The 19,135-nt window shown below is 39.2% G+C and overlaps 1 protein-coding gene across 6 annotated transcripts in view; it reads left to right on the forward strand.

Annotated features, from left to right (window-relative positions):
* The window catches only part of MCTP1 (multiple C2 and transmembrane domain containing 1), a gene marked incomplete at its 5' end in the record, with an annotated part of 535,475 nt that overhangs the window by 459,181 nt on the left and 57,159 nt on the right, over nt 1-19,135 (forward strand). For all 6 annotated transcript variants that reach the window (XM_082836435.1, XM_082836436.1, XM_082836437.1 and 3 more), the window contains one exon: nt 899-952. In XM_082836435.1, the coding sequence (XP_082692561.1) occupies nt 899-952 (54 nt within the window). The remainder of the gene's footprint in view (nt 1-898; nt 953-19,135) is intronic.

The raw sequence follows: 19,135 nt of genomic DNA on the forward strand, positions 1-19,135 counted from the left end.
CCCAGAGTTTTTAAATTTTTGGATTCCATGGAGTGTGTGTGTATAAAAACATGATAAAACACCTGAAATGGGGTGAGGTCTCATTTGTAATGCCTGTAGTTATATATTGATCCAGGCAAGGGAAAGTTATTTGGCAAATCCAAAATGACTATACCATTCTGCTGAAGTAGGTTAACCAGGAGCCATTAAAAAATACATGCGTACATATCTATCTACATGGGTTCTATATACATAATATACACATTTGATTATTGAATACATCTCTTCTTTTCTTTCAGTAGTAATGTTCACTCTCATAACATAATCCATGTGTAAAATCACAGAGAATTAAAATTAGAGTTTCAGGTAATCCACAAAATGAACAAGTCATTCAGAGATGGTCAAGAGTTGACACTATATGTCAGAATTAAAATTGGAGCCATGAAAGATATTGTTAGCATTATGCCGTAGCTCACCAGCATGAATCCACGAACAGGCATAGATTTTTATCTTAGGGTTTGGTGACAAGTGAATTAGAAATAGCAGAGCTCTTTTCTGCTATCTAGCTCCAAATTTAAAGTGCCTAATTAATATAGACGGTGGAGTAGGTAAAAAAAGAAATCTCCTGATTTAAAGCATCCTTCAAATGAGTGTTAGTTTACCTTATGCATATTTCCAATTCTTTAAATTGTCACAGAACATTTCACACAAATAGGGTTCCCCTGACTGGGATTCAGGTCCCTGGTGTTCATCAATTAAAGGCATAGCATTTTCCTAATCCCTGTCTCTAGATCAGATATTCCCTCTCAGTGCGTCCGTTTCAAATGTTAATAAAGTTTTCACTTCTAAAAGGTTCAAAATGACAGAACAAAATTCTCTCCTTTAAGAGCATGAAAACGACTTCTGTTTCTGTCTGCAGGTAGTGGAGGACATGCTAGAGGACGAGGAAGAAGAAGATGACAAAGATGACAAGGTAATTATCTTTCCCAGCACTTGGGTACCTGGGGATGGGGAAATGTAGACATGACACTGTTTTCACAGACAGTTAAAAAGGAGTTGAAGTGTTTGAGTCCAGAAAATTGGACAGTGCTGTTTATCATCCTAACAATGCCACTGCATGTTGCAAAGAGGGAGAGAGGGCTATAAATCGTCTTCGCTTCTGTCCAGACCTGGGTCAAATATTTTTCTGCCAGGAACAAAAAAAAATAATTCAGCTTGTCTGGAACTTGATAGCTCTCACGAAGATAACGACAGTGACAACTGTTTTTGAAGGGCAAAAATTTGTCCTATCTTGAGTATTACAAATCAGACTATACTTGGGGGGAAGAGAGGAGTGAAGAAAAATAGCAGCCTGAATGTGTCAAACATGGATATTGTCATCTGTAATTTTCCAAGAATTGCTCAGCAAAAGAACACGTGTGCGGAGGGCTCCAGAGGGCATTTAAATAATCCCAGTGCTCACTGCCCTGGCTTAGACTTGGAATGGCCCGTGGCTCCTTGGTCAGGAAAGTCTGTTCAGAGAGGCTCGTGTTTCCATTGCTGGTTGGCTTGGGGTTGGTGGCCACAGTAAATATCAGCTAGTTTCTGGGACTGCTTGGATTGGTTGTCCCCTGGGGAGAGTGGACAACTGGAAGGAGGAATCAGAATGGCCTTGCACCACGGCAGCAGTGGCTGAGGTCGGAAGGACAGCTTTCTATGGCAAGGAGGCTAGTGATGCTGGTTTATCATCATCTTTGGGCACTTCTAGACCTAAAATCCAAAAAGTCTTAGGGTGCGATAGAGGGGGGGAGTGACTGAGGGGGGAGTGAAAATATCATTCATTATTTCCACATTGTTCAGCCTATAAAACCAGATTTTGACCTTCATGCAATCTATCTGACTTCTGCTATAGTAAAGCACTGAAATTTTTTAAAGAAAGGAGAAAAACAGTGTATCTTAATTTATGCCCTTGACCTTTGATTCCAGTAGAGATGTACACTTATATCCCAGTATAAGAATTTGAGTGCTGGAAGCAAGCATTGGAAATGTCAAAACAATTCACAGTGATTAGTTAACTTCCCAAATGATTTTTTCCCTGACATATTCAATGCTGGAAGGAAAACAGAAACATACACGCACACACACTTTCTCCCTTCTACTGCTATTTCAAACATTTTTAAATTCATAGAGTTTTTATGTGAGATTTTTCTTCTGGACATCATTTAGTCATTAGCAACATCATCAAACATAAAGTAACAAAATCTCCTTTCTGCAAAAACACATATGTGCTTGTTTTTAATGTTGCATAACATGAGCATACACTTCTGGCAATAAATGATATGATTTATTGTTAAGGTCAGTTGTAGAGCTGTAGAGAGCTTGTATTTAAACTCAACATGCCAGCTCTGAATCATCATTTCTCTACTGATAAACGCTGAGCTGCCATCCATTTATGGCCACTTTCCCTTGCTTGTTGCCGCTTTATTATTAAAGCCACCTTAAAGGTCCATTCTGGTAGCAGGCGTTCCCCGAGAAATGTTAATAAGTGGAAACCCTTGGTGAAGTCTAGTACTTCAGTGCCCCTGCTTGAAGTCAACCTATATTTTTTTTAGCCAGTTTGTTGATATTCTATACCACTAATCTCCCTTTTTGGTCATCTTTTAATAGAGAGGGTGTTAGGAGTGGCACATTGTTAGACGTTAGCACAACCTGGTTAACCAGTTCACCAAAACATAGACGTCAAGTAGAACATGCCAGGGTGGAAACAACCCCAGATCTCTGGAGTGGCATCTGTTGTCATCGAGTGTTTGGTTGTCTGAGATCGACACCCTGGTTCTAATGTATTTTCAGGTCTCGTTACCAAAGTTGATTGAAAGCGAGCGCTTAAATGACTGTGTGAATTTAACTGTATTCTTCTGTACAGGATGCCGACAAACAGTGTGTTTTCCATATGAAAGGATTGTGAGCTGATTTTCATAAATCCAGCCCTTTATTTGAGTGATATATAAGAAGGCTTTGCTTTTCTTCACTCATAACGCTATTGATAGTATAAAAATCATATCTGAACAAAAATAAAATTTCAAATGTAATAATTTACAATAGACTTTTAGGGACTTGCATCATAGAGGGAAGAATCTTAGAGTGGAAAGCTTATATTCTGGAAATACAAAGTTTTTAATATAAGAAATGAAAACATGAAAGGATCCTTCAAGTTTCTATTTACCAGTTTCCGTCTCTCGACTGGCTCTCGCAGTGGTAAATCTAAGTCTTGGCTATCAGATGTGTCTGAGTGGGAGAAGGGTAATTTCCTACTTAAAAAAATTCATTGGTTCCTCTATTTAAAGTTTGTGTATAGAGTCATGCGTAATGGAGTTTCATGAGAAAACAAGTGTGTTTTTTGCTATACGAGCAGGTACTGACCTCTAGCTCTCATTATTTCTCTGTTTTCTCATATGGTATAATAGTGGGGTCAGGTCAGTGGGTCCTCTTATAGGATAAAAGTAAAAAAGATTAATAAATGTGCCAAAGCCTCACTTTAATTGAACCTGAAGCATATGTTGCAAGTATGTAAAATACGTCCCAGATGTTTCACCAGGGCTAGTGTCTTGGCTTTCCCTGATTACCACAAGGCAGCTATTAGTCCTGTAACCTTTGGACTTGGGGGTAAACGGGGTATTACGTGGCACAGAATGAGAGCACCTGTTTTCCATTCAGCAAAGACCCCTGGCAGGCTTTGCCTAAGCCCATTCATATGTTTTCACTTAGCAGATTGTTGGGCGATTATGAAAAGTGTCTTTCTTTAGAGCCAGCATTGATATTAGTCACTCACAATGAAAGGACAAGTCATTGGCTACTTGACAAGGTCCGTGTGAGCAGAAACTGAAGTTCTTCACTTCTTTTGAGCTTGGAGTGTTTTCCCTCAACATAATTACATAGATGGCATGTATAGACACAGGTATAAGAAGTTGAAGCAAAGATGATAATTACTTAACAGAATAGTTTTGTAATAGCGTTTCTTTAGTACTGACTTTAGCACCTGGGAAGACTTTGGTTAAAGTTGGTAAAAACAAAGTCATGATTTACCTGGATTCCCAGATCTTGAAGTTTTCCACATTATGGACTATGAGTATTTTTTCGTAAGTTCTTCCTTTTTACTAAAACAGCTAATCGTTAATCAGGTGAGGGTTTGTGATGCTCAGACTTATCCTTTATTCTAAGAATCCATTGTCCACATTTGCTTAAATCTAAAATTAGGCGGCTTCTCTCTTAATCCAATTCCATGGTTTTCACAAAGGCAGAGAATATGGGTCTTAGTTATAAATCATTGACTTGTTAATATTTTCACTTATATCTGCATTATGTAGTAGCTCTAGGTTAAGCTGTGCTGGAGATGAAATTTTTCTTGAATTAAATGTTAGAAAGACATCATATTGCATTCTCATTAGCCTTTGTTGTAAAGCATTCTTTCAGCCATCAACCACAAAGTCACAGTTTGATCTGATTTTTTTACCTGACACCAAATTCTGCCTTTGTGGTTAATACAATATCTTTATAAATAAGGCTTAGATAAATTACCTACGTGGAACTATCAACAAGCCATATAATAGTGTTTTTCACCATGTTACATATAATAATACAGTGGTCAATCTGCATAATCTGGACATCTAATTAATGAAGATTAACTTTTGTTTTGTAGCTTTAAAAGTTTAGGCATGCTTCCCACGTTGTGTCCTACCCTTCTAATAGGATCCAGCTGCAGTATCAGGAAGCAGAAGATAGAATGCAGGTTTTCCTCAGGAAAAACATGGATCCAAATGCGTGGCATTCTAGTAATGTTTATCGAAAAAGATATTAAAATGTTCAGACATTTATGCTTACATTGCTTCTCTTTTTTCTTCAGCCATTATGTCAAGCTTACTGTGTTTCAAGATAAGTAACTACAATGAATGAAATATCTCTCAGTTACGTCAGAACACAGATTATTTGCCTTACTTCTCAAGATCTGTATTTTCTGGTTTGATCCTCCAGCCCTAAATATGTATATAATATACCCAAGATGCATACATCTCTGCATCTCAAATTAACTGTGAGGGGGGGAAGAAAGAGATAACTCTAATAAGTAAGTGGTATGAGAGGAGCTTTTAATCTGACAAAACAGTATTTTCTAGTTATAGTCAATGAAATAACTGAATGGTGGGGAAATGGATTAAAGCTTTGGAGAAAGGCAGGAAAGGAGGAGACAAAAAAAAAATCCTAACTTATCTTTAAGTGGAATACCATTGTATTAGCTTATTAGTATTTTATTTTTTATTTATTATTTTATTATTATTTACTTTATTTTTATTTATTATTTATTTTAAAATTGTGTGGTTAGTATTTATTAGTAGTATTATTGGTATTATTGCTGCATAACAAATTATTGCAAACTTAGAGGCTTTTTTAATTTTAAAATATTTATTTGCTAGGACTAGTAATAGTTCATTATAAAATATTAAAATGGGATTTCTTTTTTTCATATTTTAATTTTATTGGAGTATAGTTGATTTACAATGTTGTGTTAGTTTCAGGTGGACAGCAAAGTGATTCAGTTATGCATATACATATAGTCATTCTTTTTTAGATTCTTTTCTCATATAGGTTATCACAGAATATTGAGTAGACTTCCCTGTGCTATACAGTAGGTCCTTGTTGGTTAAATCTACCTTATATATAGTAGTGTGTGTATGTTCATCCCAAGCTCCTGATTTATCCCTCCCCCACCTCGTTTCCCCTTTGGTAACTGTAAGTTTGTTTTTGGTATCTGTAACTCTATTTCTGTTGTGTAAATATGTTCATTTGTATCTTTTTAAATTAGATTCCACATATGAGTGATATCATATGCTATTTCTCTTTCTCTGTCTGACTTTCTTCACTTAGTATGATAATGTCTAGTTTCATCCATGTTGCTGCAAATAGCATTATTTCATTCTTTTTTATGGCTGAGTAATAATATTCCATCGTATATATGTACCACATCTTCTTTGTCCATTCCTCTGTTGATGGACATTTAGGTTGCTTCCATGTCTTGGCTATTGTAAATAGCGCTACAGTGAGCATTGGCGTGCGTGTATCCTTTCGGATTATGGTTTTGTCTGGATATATGCCCAGGAGTTGGATTGCCGGATCATATTGTAGTTCTATTTTAAGTTTTTTAAGGAACCTCCATAGTGTTCTCCATAGTGGCTGCACCAGTTTCCATTCCCACCAACAGTGTAGGAGGGTTCCCTTTTCTCCACACCCGCTCCAGCATTTGTTATTTGTAGACTTTTTGACGATGGTCATTCTGACTGGTATGAGGTGATACTTCATTGTAGTTTTGACTTGCGTTTCTCTAATAATTAGTGATGTTGAGCATCTTTTCATGTGTTTCTTGGCCATCTGTATGTCTTCTTTGGAAAAATGTCTATTTAGATCTTCTGCCCATTTTTTGATTGGATTGTTTGTTTTTTTGACATAGAGCTGCATGAGCTGCTTGTATGTTTTGGAAATTAATCCCTTGTCAGTTGCTTCATTTGCAAATATTTTCTCCCATTTTGTGGGTTGTCTTTTCAGTTTGTTGATGGTTTCCTTTGCTCTGCAGAAGCTTTTAAGTTTAATTAGGTCCCATTTGTTTATTTTTGTTTTCATTTTCATTATTCTAGGAGGTGGATCAAAAAAGATATTATAGCGATTTATGTCAAAGAGTGTTCTGCCTATATTTTCCTCTAAGAGTTTTATAGTGGCTGACCTTTCATTTAGGTCTTTGATCCACTTCGAGTTTATTTTTGCATATGGTGTTTGGGAGTATTCTCATTTCATGCTTTTACATGTAGCTGTCCGGTTTTTCCTGTACCACTCATTGAATAGACTGTCTTTTCTTCATTGTATATTCTTGTCTCCCTTGTCGTAGAATAATTGACCATAGTGTGTGAGTTTATTTCTGGTTTAAAACCATACGCATTTATTAGCTCTCAGTTCAGTAGATCAGAAGTCCAGGTGTGGCTCAACTGGGTTCTCTGCTCAGTGTCACATTCAGGTATCAGTCAAGCTGAGTTCCTGTCTAGAGGCTCTGCAGAAAAATCCACTTTCAAGCTCATTTAGTTTGTTGGTAGAATGAAGTTCCTTGTAGTTGAAGGACTGAAGCCCTTGCTTTCTTGTTGGCTTTCTGCTCTTCGTTTCCACTTTCCATGGCCCCATCCATCTTTATATCCATCAGTGGAGAATCACCCCTGTCTCAAATCTCCTTCATCCTTCAAATCTGTTTCTTCAGGAAGACCCCAGTTGTTTTAAGGGCTCGCCTGATTAGGTCAGGCCCACCAAAGATAATCTCCCTTTTTAAAGTGAACTGTGCCGTGTAACATAACCTAATCATAGGAATAACTATCCCATCATATTCCAAAATCCCCCTCACACACAAAGGCAGGGGATTATTCAGGACATATACACCAAGAGGTAGGAATCTTGGCAGCCATCTTAGAATTCTGCCTGATACAACCATCTAGTCCCACCCGTGCTCTAGAACAAAAATGGAACAGTCTTTCCATTTCTTGTTTTGCTAGCCCCTGATATAACTATCCTAAAGTAAAGAAATTAGAAAAGCCTGCCTGCCTAGACGTGTCCTTTCAAACATTATAGGAAACATCTCATACCAGAGGTATAAACTGAGATATATTTTATAGTCATAGTACAATATGTTCCACTTGCTTATTATCTAATTCACCTCTGCAGTGAGGGCAGTTGGGCATGCAGAAAGCCCGACGGGCTCTTTACCCTTGTTGCTTCCTTCTGGGGAGAAGAGCAAATAAGAATAAAATTGGCAAAAAGTGGGAAAGGGTCCATTCCTCCTATTGGGAACCTGTTGATGCCTGGGCCCACTGAGCAGACAGCCTACTGACCTCAAGTCAGTAGAAACAGTCTCTACTACATCTAGAATCATAGCAAAATTAAAACTGGTGGATACCCAGGACGGGCAAAAGAAGGCTGCCTTGCTGCCCCATGGCCTTCCGTCTCCTGGAAGGCAGGAGGCCTTCTGCCTGCACACACGCAGCTGACTCCCCCCTTTGGCCTCTCAGGAGCTGCCTGTGCACAGCCCTTGGGCCAGAGTCCATCCAGCACACATGGCTGGCCCCTGGAGCCAGACTCCGTAACACTGTGACCCTGACTGGGGCATCAGGGGATGTGTCCACAATGACTGAGGTTTGCTTGATAGGTGGCATGGACCAGAGTCCTTAGCAGGAGTCTAGGATTAGGGGCCTCTGGCACCAGAGGCACCAGGTGTTTCTCATCCCAGGACCCCTTATGGGCCAGTGGAACTTCTGCAATTCCATGATTCCTTTCTTTGAGCCCCTGACACTAAGCAGATGCCAGTCCATCCTCTCCCTGCCCCTTCTAGACCTCATTTTAAAATGAGGAAACCATAGTTCATACAACTTAAGTGAATTGCCAGAGGTGATATAGACAATAAGTGGCAGAGCCAGGGCTAAAACTCAGGTTTCCGAGTATAGAATCTTTATACTTCCTTAAGGTTTTCCACTAAAAAAAAAAAAAAAAAAAAAAGTAGATGCAAATTATCTCAGGGATGATCTTTAGTAGCACAATCAGAGAACATACTATCCAACCCAGCTAGGGGCTGTTTACATCTAGGTTTCCACTTCTTCTCACTGTTCTCTTATGCTTTCAGCTCTTTCCCATCATCCCAGCTAAGGAGCTATGTGGTAGGCAGAATAATAGCCCTTCAGAGAGGTCCTGTCCTAATCCCTAGAACCTGAGAGTATGTTACACTACATGGCAAAGAGGCATTAGGTAGCAGATGGGGTGAAGGTTGCTAAACAGCTCATTTTACAATAGGGAGATTATCCTGGATTATCTGAGTGGGCCCAATATTACAAGTGTCCTTAAAAGGTGGAAGAGACCGGGCTTTCCTGGTGGCGCAGTGGTTGAGAGTCCGCCTGCTGATGCAGGGGACACGGGTTCGTGCCCTGGTCCGGGAAGGTCCCACATGCCGCGGAGCGGCTGGGCCCGTGAGCCATGGCCGCTGAGCCTGCGCGTCCAGAGCCTGTGCTCTACAATGGGAGAGGCCACAACAGTGAGAGGCCCGCGTACTGCATTAAAAAAAAAAAAAAAGTGGAAGAGACCATCAGAGTGTGCAGCAATGGCCAAAACCAATGCTCAGAACCTTCCCAGCAAGAAAGAAGAGCTGCTGAAACATCTGGACCACCTGAAGGTGGAGCTCTCCCAGGTGCACATCGCCAAAGTGACAGGTGGCATATGGTCCAAGCTCCCGGAGACCTGAGCTGTCTGCCAGTCTGTCACCCTTGTTCTCACCATCATTAACCAGATTCAGAAGGAGAACCTCAGAAAGTTCATAAGCCCCAGTATCTGCTGCCCAAAAAAGCATGTGCCCTGCACCGCAGGCTCAACAAGTACAAGTACAAGGAGAACCTGGAGATCAAGAAACAGCAGCTGAAGGAGCAGCCATAGAGGACCCACCGTGGGAACCCACAGTCAGGGCCAGAGCATTGGCATTAATAAAACACACACTGACTGGGGGCAGAGCAGGGAGGTGAGCAGCTGTACTGGCTTTGAAGGAAGAGGAAAGGGGCCATAAGCCAAGGAACGTGGGCAGCCTCTAGAAACTGGAAAGGCCCCTAGAGTCTCCAGAAAGAAATGCAGTCTTGTCCACATCTTGACTTCAGGCCAGTGAGATCCATTCTCAACTTCTGAACTGCCAAATTGTAAGATAATAAGTTTGTGTTGTTTAAGCCTAGGTTTATGATAATTTGTTGCAGCAGCAATAGGAACTAATACAGGCACCTTCCAACTGCATTTTCTATACTTCTCAAAAAAAATGCTGCATTTTAAAGCACTAGATCTGAGTTCCTAATTTTTCCTTATTATGTTAGTCGTACTCTTCTGCAAAAATATGGCTCTACAGTTCTTCATTTAATATGGAAACTAAAAACAGAATCTAACAAAACAAATATTTTTATCCAAATTGCCTTAGTTTTTATTTCAGAAAAGTTTGTCCAAAAGGAGAGTGGGTTAGAGCCCATCTCTAGTGCAGTTGATTACTTCCCTATTGAGGAACCTCTATTATTCATTGGTGAGTGGAGCACCAAGGCATGGTTAACTTCATTTTTCAACAGAAGTTCACTTCTCACAACTTTCATTCCATTCCTTAAAATGTTTCACTCTGCAAAGAACCAGGGCAGACGGTACTAGCCTTATTTAGGTCACAGACCTTTTCAGAATCTAAAGGCAGCTGTAGACATTCTCCCCAGAAGAAAACATACAAACACAAATAACTTTTTTGTGCCATTATTTTGCAATGGAAATTGAATTATTTTACAGAGACTATAACGTATCTTCCTAAAGTCTTATCTCTGTTGTTCTCACCACATTTTTCTTGACATTAATGCCTATTTTCCTCAAACACCTGAGATAAATGCAAATTTTTCAAGTAAAAATAAAGTTGAATTCAGCTCAAAAGTAAGCTTCTACAAGAAGGCTGATGTTTGGCTTTGATATTAAAATTACGGAGTGGTTTTTTTGACACAGCAATAGACTTCTTATTTTTGACATCTGTTTGACTATGACTTTTCAGTTTCACAGCAATAAGTGCTTAAAATACTGATTTGGCAAAAGAAAACAGTAACAAACAAAATGGGAGCTGCTGTGGCTTTATTAGATGAGGGTTAGGCATAGTGAGATTCCTAGAGTTCTCCAAAATCCTTGTTGAGATCATGCTTTGAGAAGTCTGCATCATTAATGCTTTGTCATTTTTTTTTTAAAGGATCAAGTATTCATGGTTGCATGTTAAGGTCATCAGAGGCTGGATTAGCTTTCAAAGGGTTATCTAAGGATTCCAGCTGTCTATGGGTTTCTACCTGTAAACAAATTGGGAAGCTTTGTCGCTCCTTGTTCCAGTTTGCAGAAGCCCTTCTCCAGCCTTGGAATGTTTAGGTAGCTGTCTGCCCGCCATGTGCCCCTCCAGAGTGGCTGTGGAGCTAAAAGAATTTAAATGAAAAGATTGATTACCTAGGTAATTTGGCAAGAATATCCGTCAAGTAAAGCTAACTATGATTGGACCATTTCCTTTTGGGTTATTCTAATAGTTGGATTTCCTTTGCCTCAAAAAAGAGGAACTTTCATTTGAAGGTCAACCAAACATTTGAAGACAGGTCCTCTGGAAAGCTAATTAACTTCTGTATTGCAGAAATGAATTGACTCTTCTACTCCCATTTCTTGACAAAACTTCTTGAAATAGAAGTGTGTCAGCCCTGGCTCTCAGGAGGTTGACAACGTTCATAGAAATAGAGACAAGTTTTTCATGATCGCTGGCGGAGTCGTTGACACTGGCTGACACAACTGCATGTTGAGATGAGGAGAATGTTTCTTCACCAAAGCAGCAGAACCAGATGTGTTGCCAAGCATCACAGATGCTCCATCTGAGCGCAGAGTGCCAAGATTTTTATTCTGCCTGGAAGTTTGTTTGGCAAAGAAATTCTTCACCATGTTAAAGACGTTGACTCTGCAGGTTCTAAAAGGAGTTCACGAAGTAGGAATTCTTCCTCGATTGTGATAACTTGCCAACAGGAGTTGGCTATGCAAATGGAGGTATCTATTTTCTCTAAGTTACATGCAGAAAATGAAATATTAAAGAAAGGTCAGAAACTCTGTAGTGGTGACATCATTTGATGAGAACACAACTTCAAGAAATGTGTGGCTTCACCAAAATATTTCAGTGGCCTCTGGGTTATTTCTCTTGGTGATATGTTGAACTCAAAAAATGTTTTAATACAAGTGTTTTTTCTTGGGGAAAATCCAAAGCCAGGTAAACCTCCAGTCTGTAAAAATCAAGATATTTTTATATAAAGAAAAAGATCCACAAGGTCTAATAGATTTTTAGAGTACGCAGCCTAAGGTACTCATTCAATTTTATTGGTTCCATGCTTCCATGGGCCAGAATCTTGTCCCACAAGAAATACTTCACTTTTTGTGTTTCATCACACTCCATAATTAGTGTAGAATTAATAGATATAAAAACTTCATGGTACTTTTTTTTTCTTTGAAATTTTCCAACTTTAGCTAGACTCAAAGTAAACGAAGATATATGGCTATAATCATGTTAGCAGGGTGTGTTTTCTTAGATTCCTGTCAACAGGAAACTATTCTAGAGGTCTTAACGTGGTAGTGACAATGTCACCTGTCTCTTTACCTTCTGTAGCATCTAGGGCAGATTGCCTTCTGTTCAAAATGTACTTTCCTGCCTACTGATCTCAGACTTGGCCACGTAACTCACTTTGGCTGACCCATGCCACTTCCCAACGTGAAGGCTCAAGAGCCATCCTTGGCTCTGCCAGTTCTCTTTGTTTCCCCCTGAAACACAGCTGCAACTGTCCATGTAGGAGGTCTTCAGTCAGCCTGAGTTCTGGAATAAAGAGGACCTGGAGCCAACCCATATGGACAGGTAACGTGAGCAAACAATAAGCCTTTGTTCTTATAGGCCTCTATGATTTTGAGGTCTTTTTTCACTGCAACGTAATTAGGCTAGGCTGATAGATACAGCATTCTATGCCGTATCCTCTGCGTGAATCAATGTCCTGATATAATTTGACAAACGTTTTTTTCAAAAGCAATCAAAGTCTCAGATAGGAAGTTTTAAAATGTTTTTTTCTTCCCAAATTCACAAACATATTCCCACCCCTTGAAGCCCAATCTCAGGTATAGGTTGAACTATTTTGCCATTGTGTCCTTATTGAAAACGGATACCTTTTTTTTTTTTTTACCATAAACATATATTGAAGGACAAGTCACTGGGTAAACCAAGAGAAATATGACACAATATGGGCCTTTCAGGAGTCACTGTCTGATGGGACCCTTGGTGGTGTAAACTAATACTTGTAATACGGTGAGAGAAATGCTATAATAAAGTTGTGAACAGAATCTGGGTGAGAAAAACAGGAGGGTGACCATCTTCATAGGACTGTCTGCAAATGTTGCACGGAGAAAATGGCATTTGGTTTGGGTCTTGAAGGATGAATGAGGATGTATGAGGAAGTGTGGTGTGTAAAGTCAAGGAGTATGTGGGGTAGTAGGGGCAGAAGTGGAGGAAAATGACACTGGACGGGGAAATTTACGGTTGTGAAGGCTTTAGCATCATCTAAGGAATTTGAATTCTATTCTCCAACCAGTGAAGAATAAAAGGCAGTTCTAAAGTAGGGATTTGTCATGATGAAACTTGTACTTTACAAAGGAAACTTTGGCAATGGGGCAGAGGATGGCATGAAAAGAGATGAGACTTGAAGTGGGGAAATAGGCTAGAAAGTTCCACAGTTGCTCCGGCCATCAATAATGGCATCTTACACCTAAATGGTAATAATGACAATAGAAAGAAACAAATTTGAGAGATATTTTTAATAATGACTGTAAGAAGATTATTGAAAAATTTTATGTTGGGTAGAGTAAGGGGAAATTGAGGGTTTTGGATGACTGGGAGATGCCTAGCTGAGGCATCCTTATATGTATGTAGCACTTCAGTGTTTCAAAGTGCTTTCCCTTCCTTACCTTATTTAATGTTCTGATGACTCTGTGTATTGGCTTATCAAGGATCCTTCCCATGCTTCAGTATTAGGAAGCTTAACTTGGCTAGTGAGGAAGCAGCTAGAAACCAGATAATGTGACTAAATTAGAGAAGTAGTTGAGCCTACAAACCAGTTAACTTATCCAATAGAGAAGAAGCTAAGACTAGGAATTAAGTAACTTGTCTGACGATGAAGAAACTGAGATCGGAAAAGAAATCCTCTCATTAATTTTCCTTCCCAGCAAAGCCTGTTGACCCACCTAGAGATGACAGCTAGGTCACTTGGGATGCAATTCTGCAGAGCCAGAGCCCGTTCTGTCCAGTATAGACAGAGAAAGTGTCCTATATGCCTGCCCCAGTCCTCTTTATTCCCTGCGTTCTAGGTCTTGAGAGAGTGTTTGGAAAAATGATGGCAACAGGTCTATGAATAGCGCCTTTTTCCCATTCACCCATTCAGTGTGCTTCCAATAAGTAAACACAGATCCAATGTGGAAGCAAGAAGTATGAATGTAAAAGGAGGCCAAATATTTTTGATGCCTCAAAAGTTGGTTCAGAGTAGAACATATATAGTAACCGTGCTTATTCTGGCCTTGATCTAAGAGTCATTAGGAAAATATGATGCTGGAGGAATATGGGTCAGTTGAGAAGCAGCTACTATTGTCACTATTTTTCTGATGAAGACAGAAACCTCTGAGGCATAAAGTAACTCACTAAAAGTCACAAAAGAAGTAAAACAACCAAACTTCAAACTCTAGTCTGTTGCCTCCATAGCCTACCATTTTTTGTATAACAGCCTTACCCAACCCCCAGAAAACAAAACTTAGTGACCTAAAGCAATAATTTTCCATTTCTCCACTCTGCAGTGCATTGACTGGGCTCACCTGGGCAGGTCTTGCCTGAATCTCTCGTATGGTTCCAGCCAGATGTCTGGGGCTGTGGTCATCTAAAGGCTGGACATTCAAGGTGGCTCAGTCAGATGACTAGAGGTTGTTGCTGGTTTCTCCTAACATGGCAACTGGGTCCTGAGTGTTTCAAGAGGTCCAGGTGGAAGCTGCAAGGGTGCTTATGACCTAGCCTTGGAAGGTTCCAGAATGTCACTTCTGTCATATTCTATTAGTCAAGCAAGTCCCTAAAAGCAGCCCAGATTCAAGGAGAGGGTGAATTTGACTCTCCCTCTTCATCAGGAGTGTCAAGGTCATATTGCATAAGAACCTAAAGGGTAAGAGATGTTGTGTGGCCATCTTTCAAAAATTAAATCAGCCACAATTTCCAAAGAGCAAAAGCTTCTAATAGATGTCCTGTAGCCTTCAGGAATATGGAGCCTATTACCAGGAGACTCTCTCCTAAGGTTTATCTGTCTAAGGTTTATCTGCACATAGTGCTGGATTAGGTTATCTCAAAAATAAACAAACAGAGCACTTTCAAGTTGCCAGGTATATCCAAGTTTTATCATGCTATTTCTTTTTATTTCACTTTTGTTTTTGCTTTATGAAAGGAGAAGCAACAAAGGATTGACTAAATTGTCATTGTCAACTTCTCCACTGAAAACTTGAAGGGCTCCCTAAATCTCTCCTCTTTTGCTTTGCCCATAGACAAAGATGTAGTCTCCAAATTTCACCTTCTACCTAAGCTCTCCTTTGAAACTAATTGGGGGGTGGGGGTAGGAAGGAGTTGTAAAGAATCCTTTTTAAATTCCTGTTTAAGTTGTAATGGCGTTCATTGTCCTCCACGGATGGAGGACGAAATGCTAGTCCTGTGTTCTGGAAGTACTTATTTACTCTGCCTGGCTGCCAGAAATAAAAAGCCAAGTGAGGAAAAGAGGTGGTACAACACTTCCGACCTAAAACGTAAGAGTTTCTACTTTTTAGAAAATGTACTTGGAATTGCCAGCAGTTCACATCTGGTATTTTATTAATTTGTTCAAGGACATTTCTCATAGGATTTCAAAGATCACTTATACCTCTAAAAATTGTGCTGTAAGAACTCTGAGTAACTCGGTCAAGCCTCTTTTCCAGGATCTTTGAAGCTAATGTTTCTCTGCTGTAGTGAGGTGACATTACGTGGATGTTAAAATCAACATTCAGCACGTTACGCACATGAATTCTGTTTCTTGGTTCTGGTTTCTTAGCCGAGTCTTCTGATCAGCAATGATTTTGGAATGGGGACAGTATCTGTATTCTTTGTGATTCCACACCTGAATATTTTGGAGACACACACGACAATATGATAAACGAATACACAGCTGTTGCAGTCTGATAATGTAAGATTTTATTGATTATCCAACAGAGTAACTACCCTGGGTATTAGATTTGCTTGTCTCAACCTTCAGTGCCTGGGGTACTTGAACAAGTTCTTTTCCATTGAGTTGACCTCAAAGTCACATAGTTTCTGAATCAAGGTGCTCGGATTTCATACTTTGGCAATTTCTTTCCTTTCTAATGGGGTATATTAGAGAAAATGTGTCACCTTTTGCACCATGTAATACCAAATCAGATCAGAATTCACGCACAATTATGTCAGTGGAAATCTAATAGTACAGGCTGGCTTATCTCTAGATAACACATGGAAAAATAAACTTCCACAACTGACAGATTTACTTGATTTTTTTTTCAGATAAGTTATTTGTAAGTAATCGAGCTAAAGAATGTAACTGGATTATTTTTCATACTATAAAAAAAAAAAGACCCTCAATGGTAAAATGGTTGCTAAGTATTCAAGCTCTGTCATTCTGCCTTTTTCTCCCCGCTTTCTCTTTGAAAAAGTTCCTGGATAATGAATGCAAGGAAAGAACCAAAAAAGAAAAAAAAAAAAAAAAAGAGAGAGAGAGACATTTTGCATTAGCTATATTTATTAAGGGAACTAACAACTTTAGGCAAACAAAATTTACATAAAACACTTACGTGAAAATAACATTCGTTGATAGTTAATGGCATTTAAGTAACACAGGTTACGTGGTAGTCTACCTGGGAATGATATTAGGCTGTCTAAAAAGCATTCATCTGTGTTTCTCTTTTATAATCAGGAAAAGTCAAAGCCCATTACTAATCTGAAGTCTTCTTGAAACCAATTAAAATAATTTAGGATAAGTTGTACTGCAAATGTGCTTTTTAAGTGTTTTAGACTTAGGATGTCTTAGGGATGTTGTAACCCCTTTTAATGTTACTATTTATATATAACTACCATGTGTATAGTATTACACCTTTAATGCACTGTATTAGCTGTCACTTGAAATTAAGTGCAGGCGTGTTCGTTTTTGGCCTTCAGTTTCTCCTGCATTAAACGTTTAAATAATGATACTAGTAGTAAAAGGGTAGGTAGCATTCCCAGCGGAAACTCGCTTCTGCATCTGGTTGGGTTGTGTTCAAGTTTCTATGTGAAAGATACTGTAATATCAGAATCTCTTAGTGTTTACACACCTGGTATCCAGAACTCTACCTGATGTCTTTTCTCGGGAAATTAATGGAATCAAAGCTTATGGTAGGTACATTTGATAGATATGCCTTGTCTGTGGAGATCTGGCGATAATTCCATCAAAATTTGTCCCTAGCTGGTCATATATTTATACATTTTTGTATCTTTGTGGTTTTCTTCACCAACTCTGCTTGTATCAGTGCCTTCATTAGAAGGTCAGGTTTTGAGGATTTAGTAATTCACCTTGACACTGTACTAGAAGTTGAATGTGTCAAGCATGAGTTTTCTCCACTCTGTGTGAATTCTGTAGCATTAAAAAAGGCAAACCCGGGCTTCCCTAGTGGTGCAGTGGTTGAGTCCACCTGCCGATGCAGGGGACACGGGTTCGTGCCCCGGTCTGGGAAGATCCCACGTGCCGCGGAGCGGCAGCGCCCGTGAGCCATGGCCGCTGAGCCTGCGCGTCCGGGGCCTGCGTGTCCGGAGCCTGTGCTCCGCAACGGGAGAGGCCACAACAGTGAGAGGCCCGCGTACCGCAAAAAAAAAAAAAAAAAAAAGGCAAACCCATAGCTAAAATATTTTATTGATACCTGTTTTTCATTTAGATGGGGAGAAGTAAATAGATGCTTATTGATTTCAGGTGTTTTTCTGTTTCTGTAAGTCATGTTTGCTTTTTATGGTATAAAGACATGATGTAGACTTTTCTCCATGATGATAAAATTGTGCATTTTCCAAACATGCAAAACAATTAGTTTTAATAAAAGAAACTATCCAGATGTGAGCCACTTGGAGGGGCTATAGCTTATACTAAAACAACTGATATGAAAATTTAAATTCCTTATATTTATTCATAAATATTCCCCTCCCACAGTCTAATGCAAAGTGATACAACTTTCTGGGTGGGTCTTTTCCCATAACAGCAGGTAAAAAGAGTAATATATTAGAAAGAGATAAGTGTTTATCTTACAGGTTTTGACCAACTTTGTCACCTACGAGTACATTTGTATCTATTTACATACCCACAGCACAGAAATGAAGGTGAAATGTTTCTGATTAAGAAAAAGAAATCGAGATAATATTTTTTCCTATTCAATATGAATGATATTCAGTGGTATTCAATATGAGTGATTTCATATTCAATTCATGCATTCTTTCACATATTCATTATGAGTGCACTTAATTATTGGCACACCTATGACAAATGTTTATTCTGTGCAATACATACTGACACATTTTAAGAAAAAAGTGCAGTGAGGGGCAATGAGGTTTCTTCCCCTTCACTCACCATCACCAATCTGTTGCCTCCATTTACTCCCTGCTTTTGTTCAACCTTAATTCTTTCCTTTGTGGCTTCCATCTGTAACATTTGACTAAACTTGCTCCCTGAAGACATCAGTAACCTCTCTTGGTCTTCCACTTTTTCAGTGCATTTATCCCAGTGCCCCCTTGACCACCATTTAATATCCCCTTCTATCCCTATTTCCCTGTGCATTCATGTTTTTTTACACTAACTCTTCAATTTTTGTCTTTTGTCTCCAATATTGGAATAGTCCCAAGTTTGTTCTTCCTTAGAGAACTGATCTGTGCCCACAATTTTAACTATCCCCAAGGAAGATAACAACAAAATGTTTACTTTCATTCATTTATTCATTCATCCATGCAACAAGTGTTAATCTACTTGGAATAATCAAAGCACCATGGTAGGCGCTCTGAGGGATACAAAGAGAAATGAGACCTAACTAATTCTTCTTCTCAAGGAGCTGAAAAATCTCTGGCTATGCCTTTTGTCCCAAGTCTGTTGTCTCTTTCTATCCTCTAGACATTGAAAGTTGTCCCATCATAACCCCAAACAGTGTATTTCAACCTGAACTTGTGTTCTTCCTCTAAAAATGGATTCCTTTCATAGCTGATGGATTTCTACCAGTAGCACAGTTATTTTACTGGTGAAGACTCAAAAACTCAAATCATATTTGGTGGTCCTCTCTCTGTCTAATCCGTAATATAAGTTCTGTAGACTCTGTGTTTGTACTACTCTTTATTTTGTACCTTCCTCTTAGATTCTCTTGATATGCTCTGCCTCGCTATCTACATGAAATGCCTTTTCTGCTTATTCAAGACCTGTCCATCCTTTAAGACTCAACTGGAATCTGCTTCTCCCACCCCAGCCAG

The sequence above is a fragment of the Leucopleurus acutus genome, assembly GCF_964270905.1.
Source record: "Leucopleurus acutus genome assembly, chromosome: 3".
In the NCBI taxonomy this organism is placed as follows: domain Eukaryota; kingdom Metazoa; phylum Chordata; class Mammalia; order Artiodactyla; family Delphinidae; genus Leucopleurus; species Leucopleurus acutus.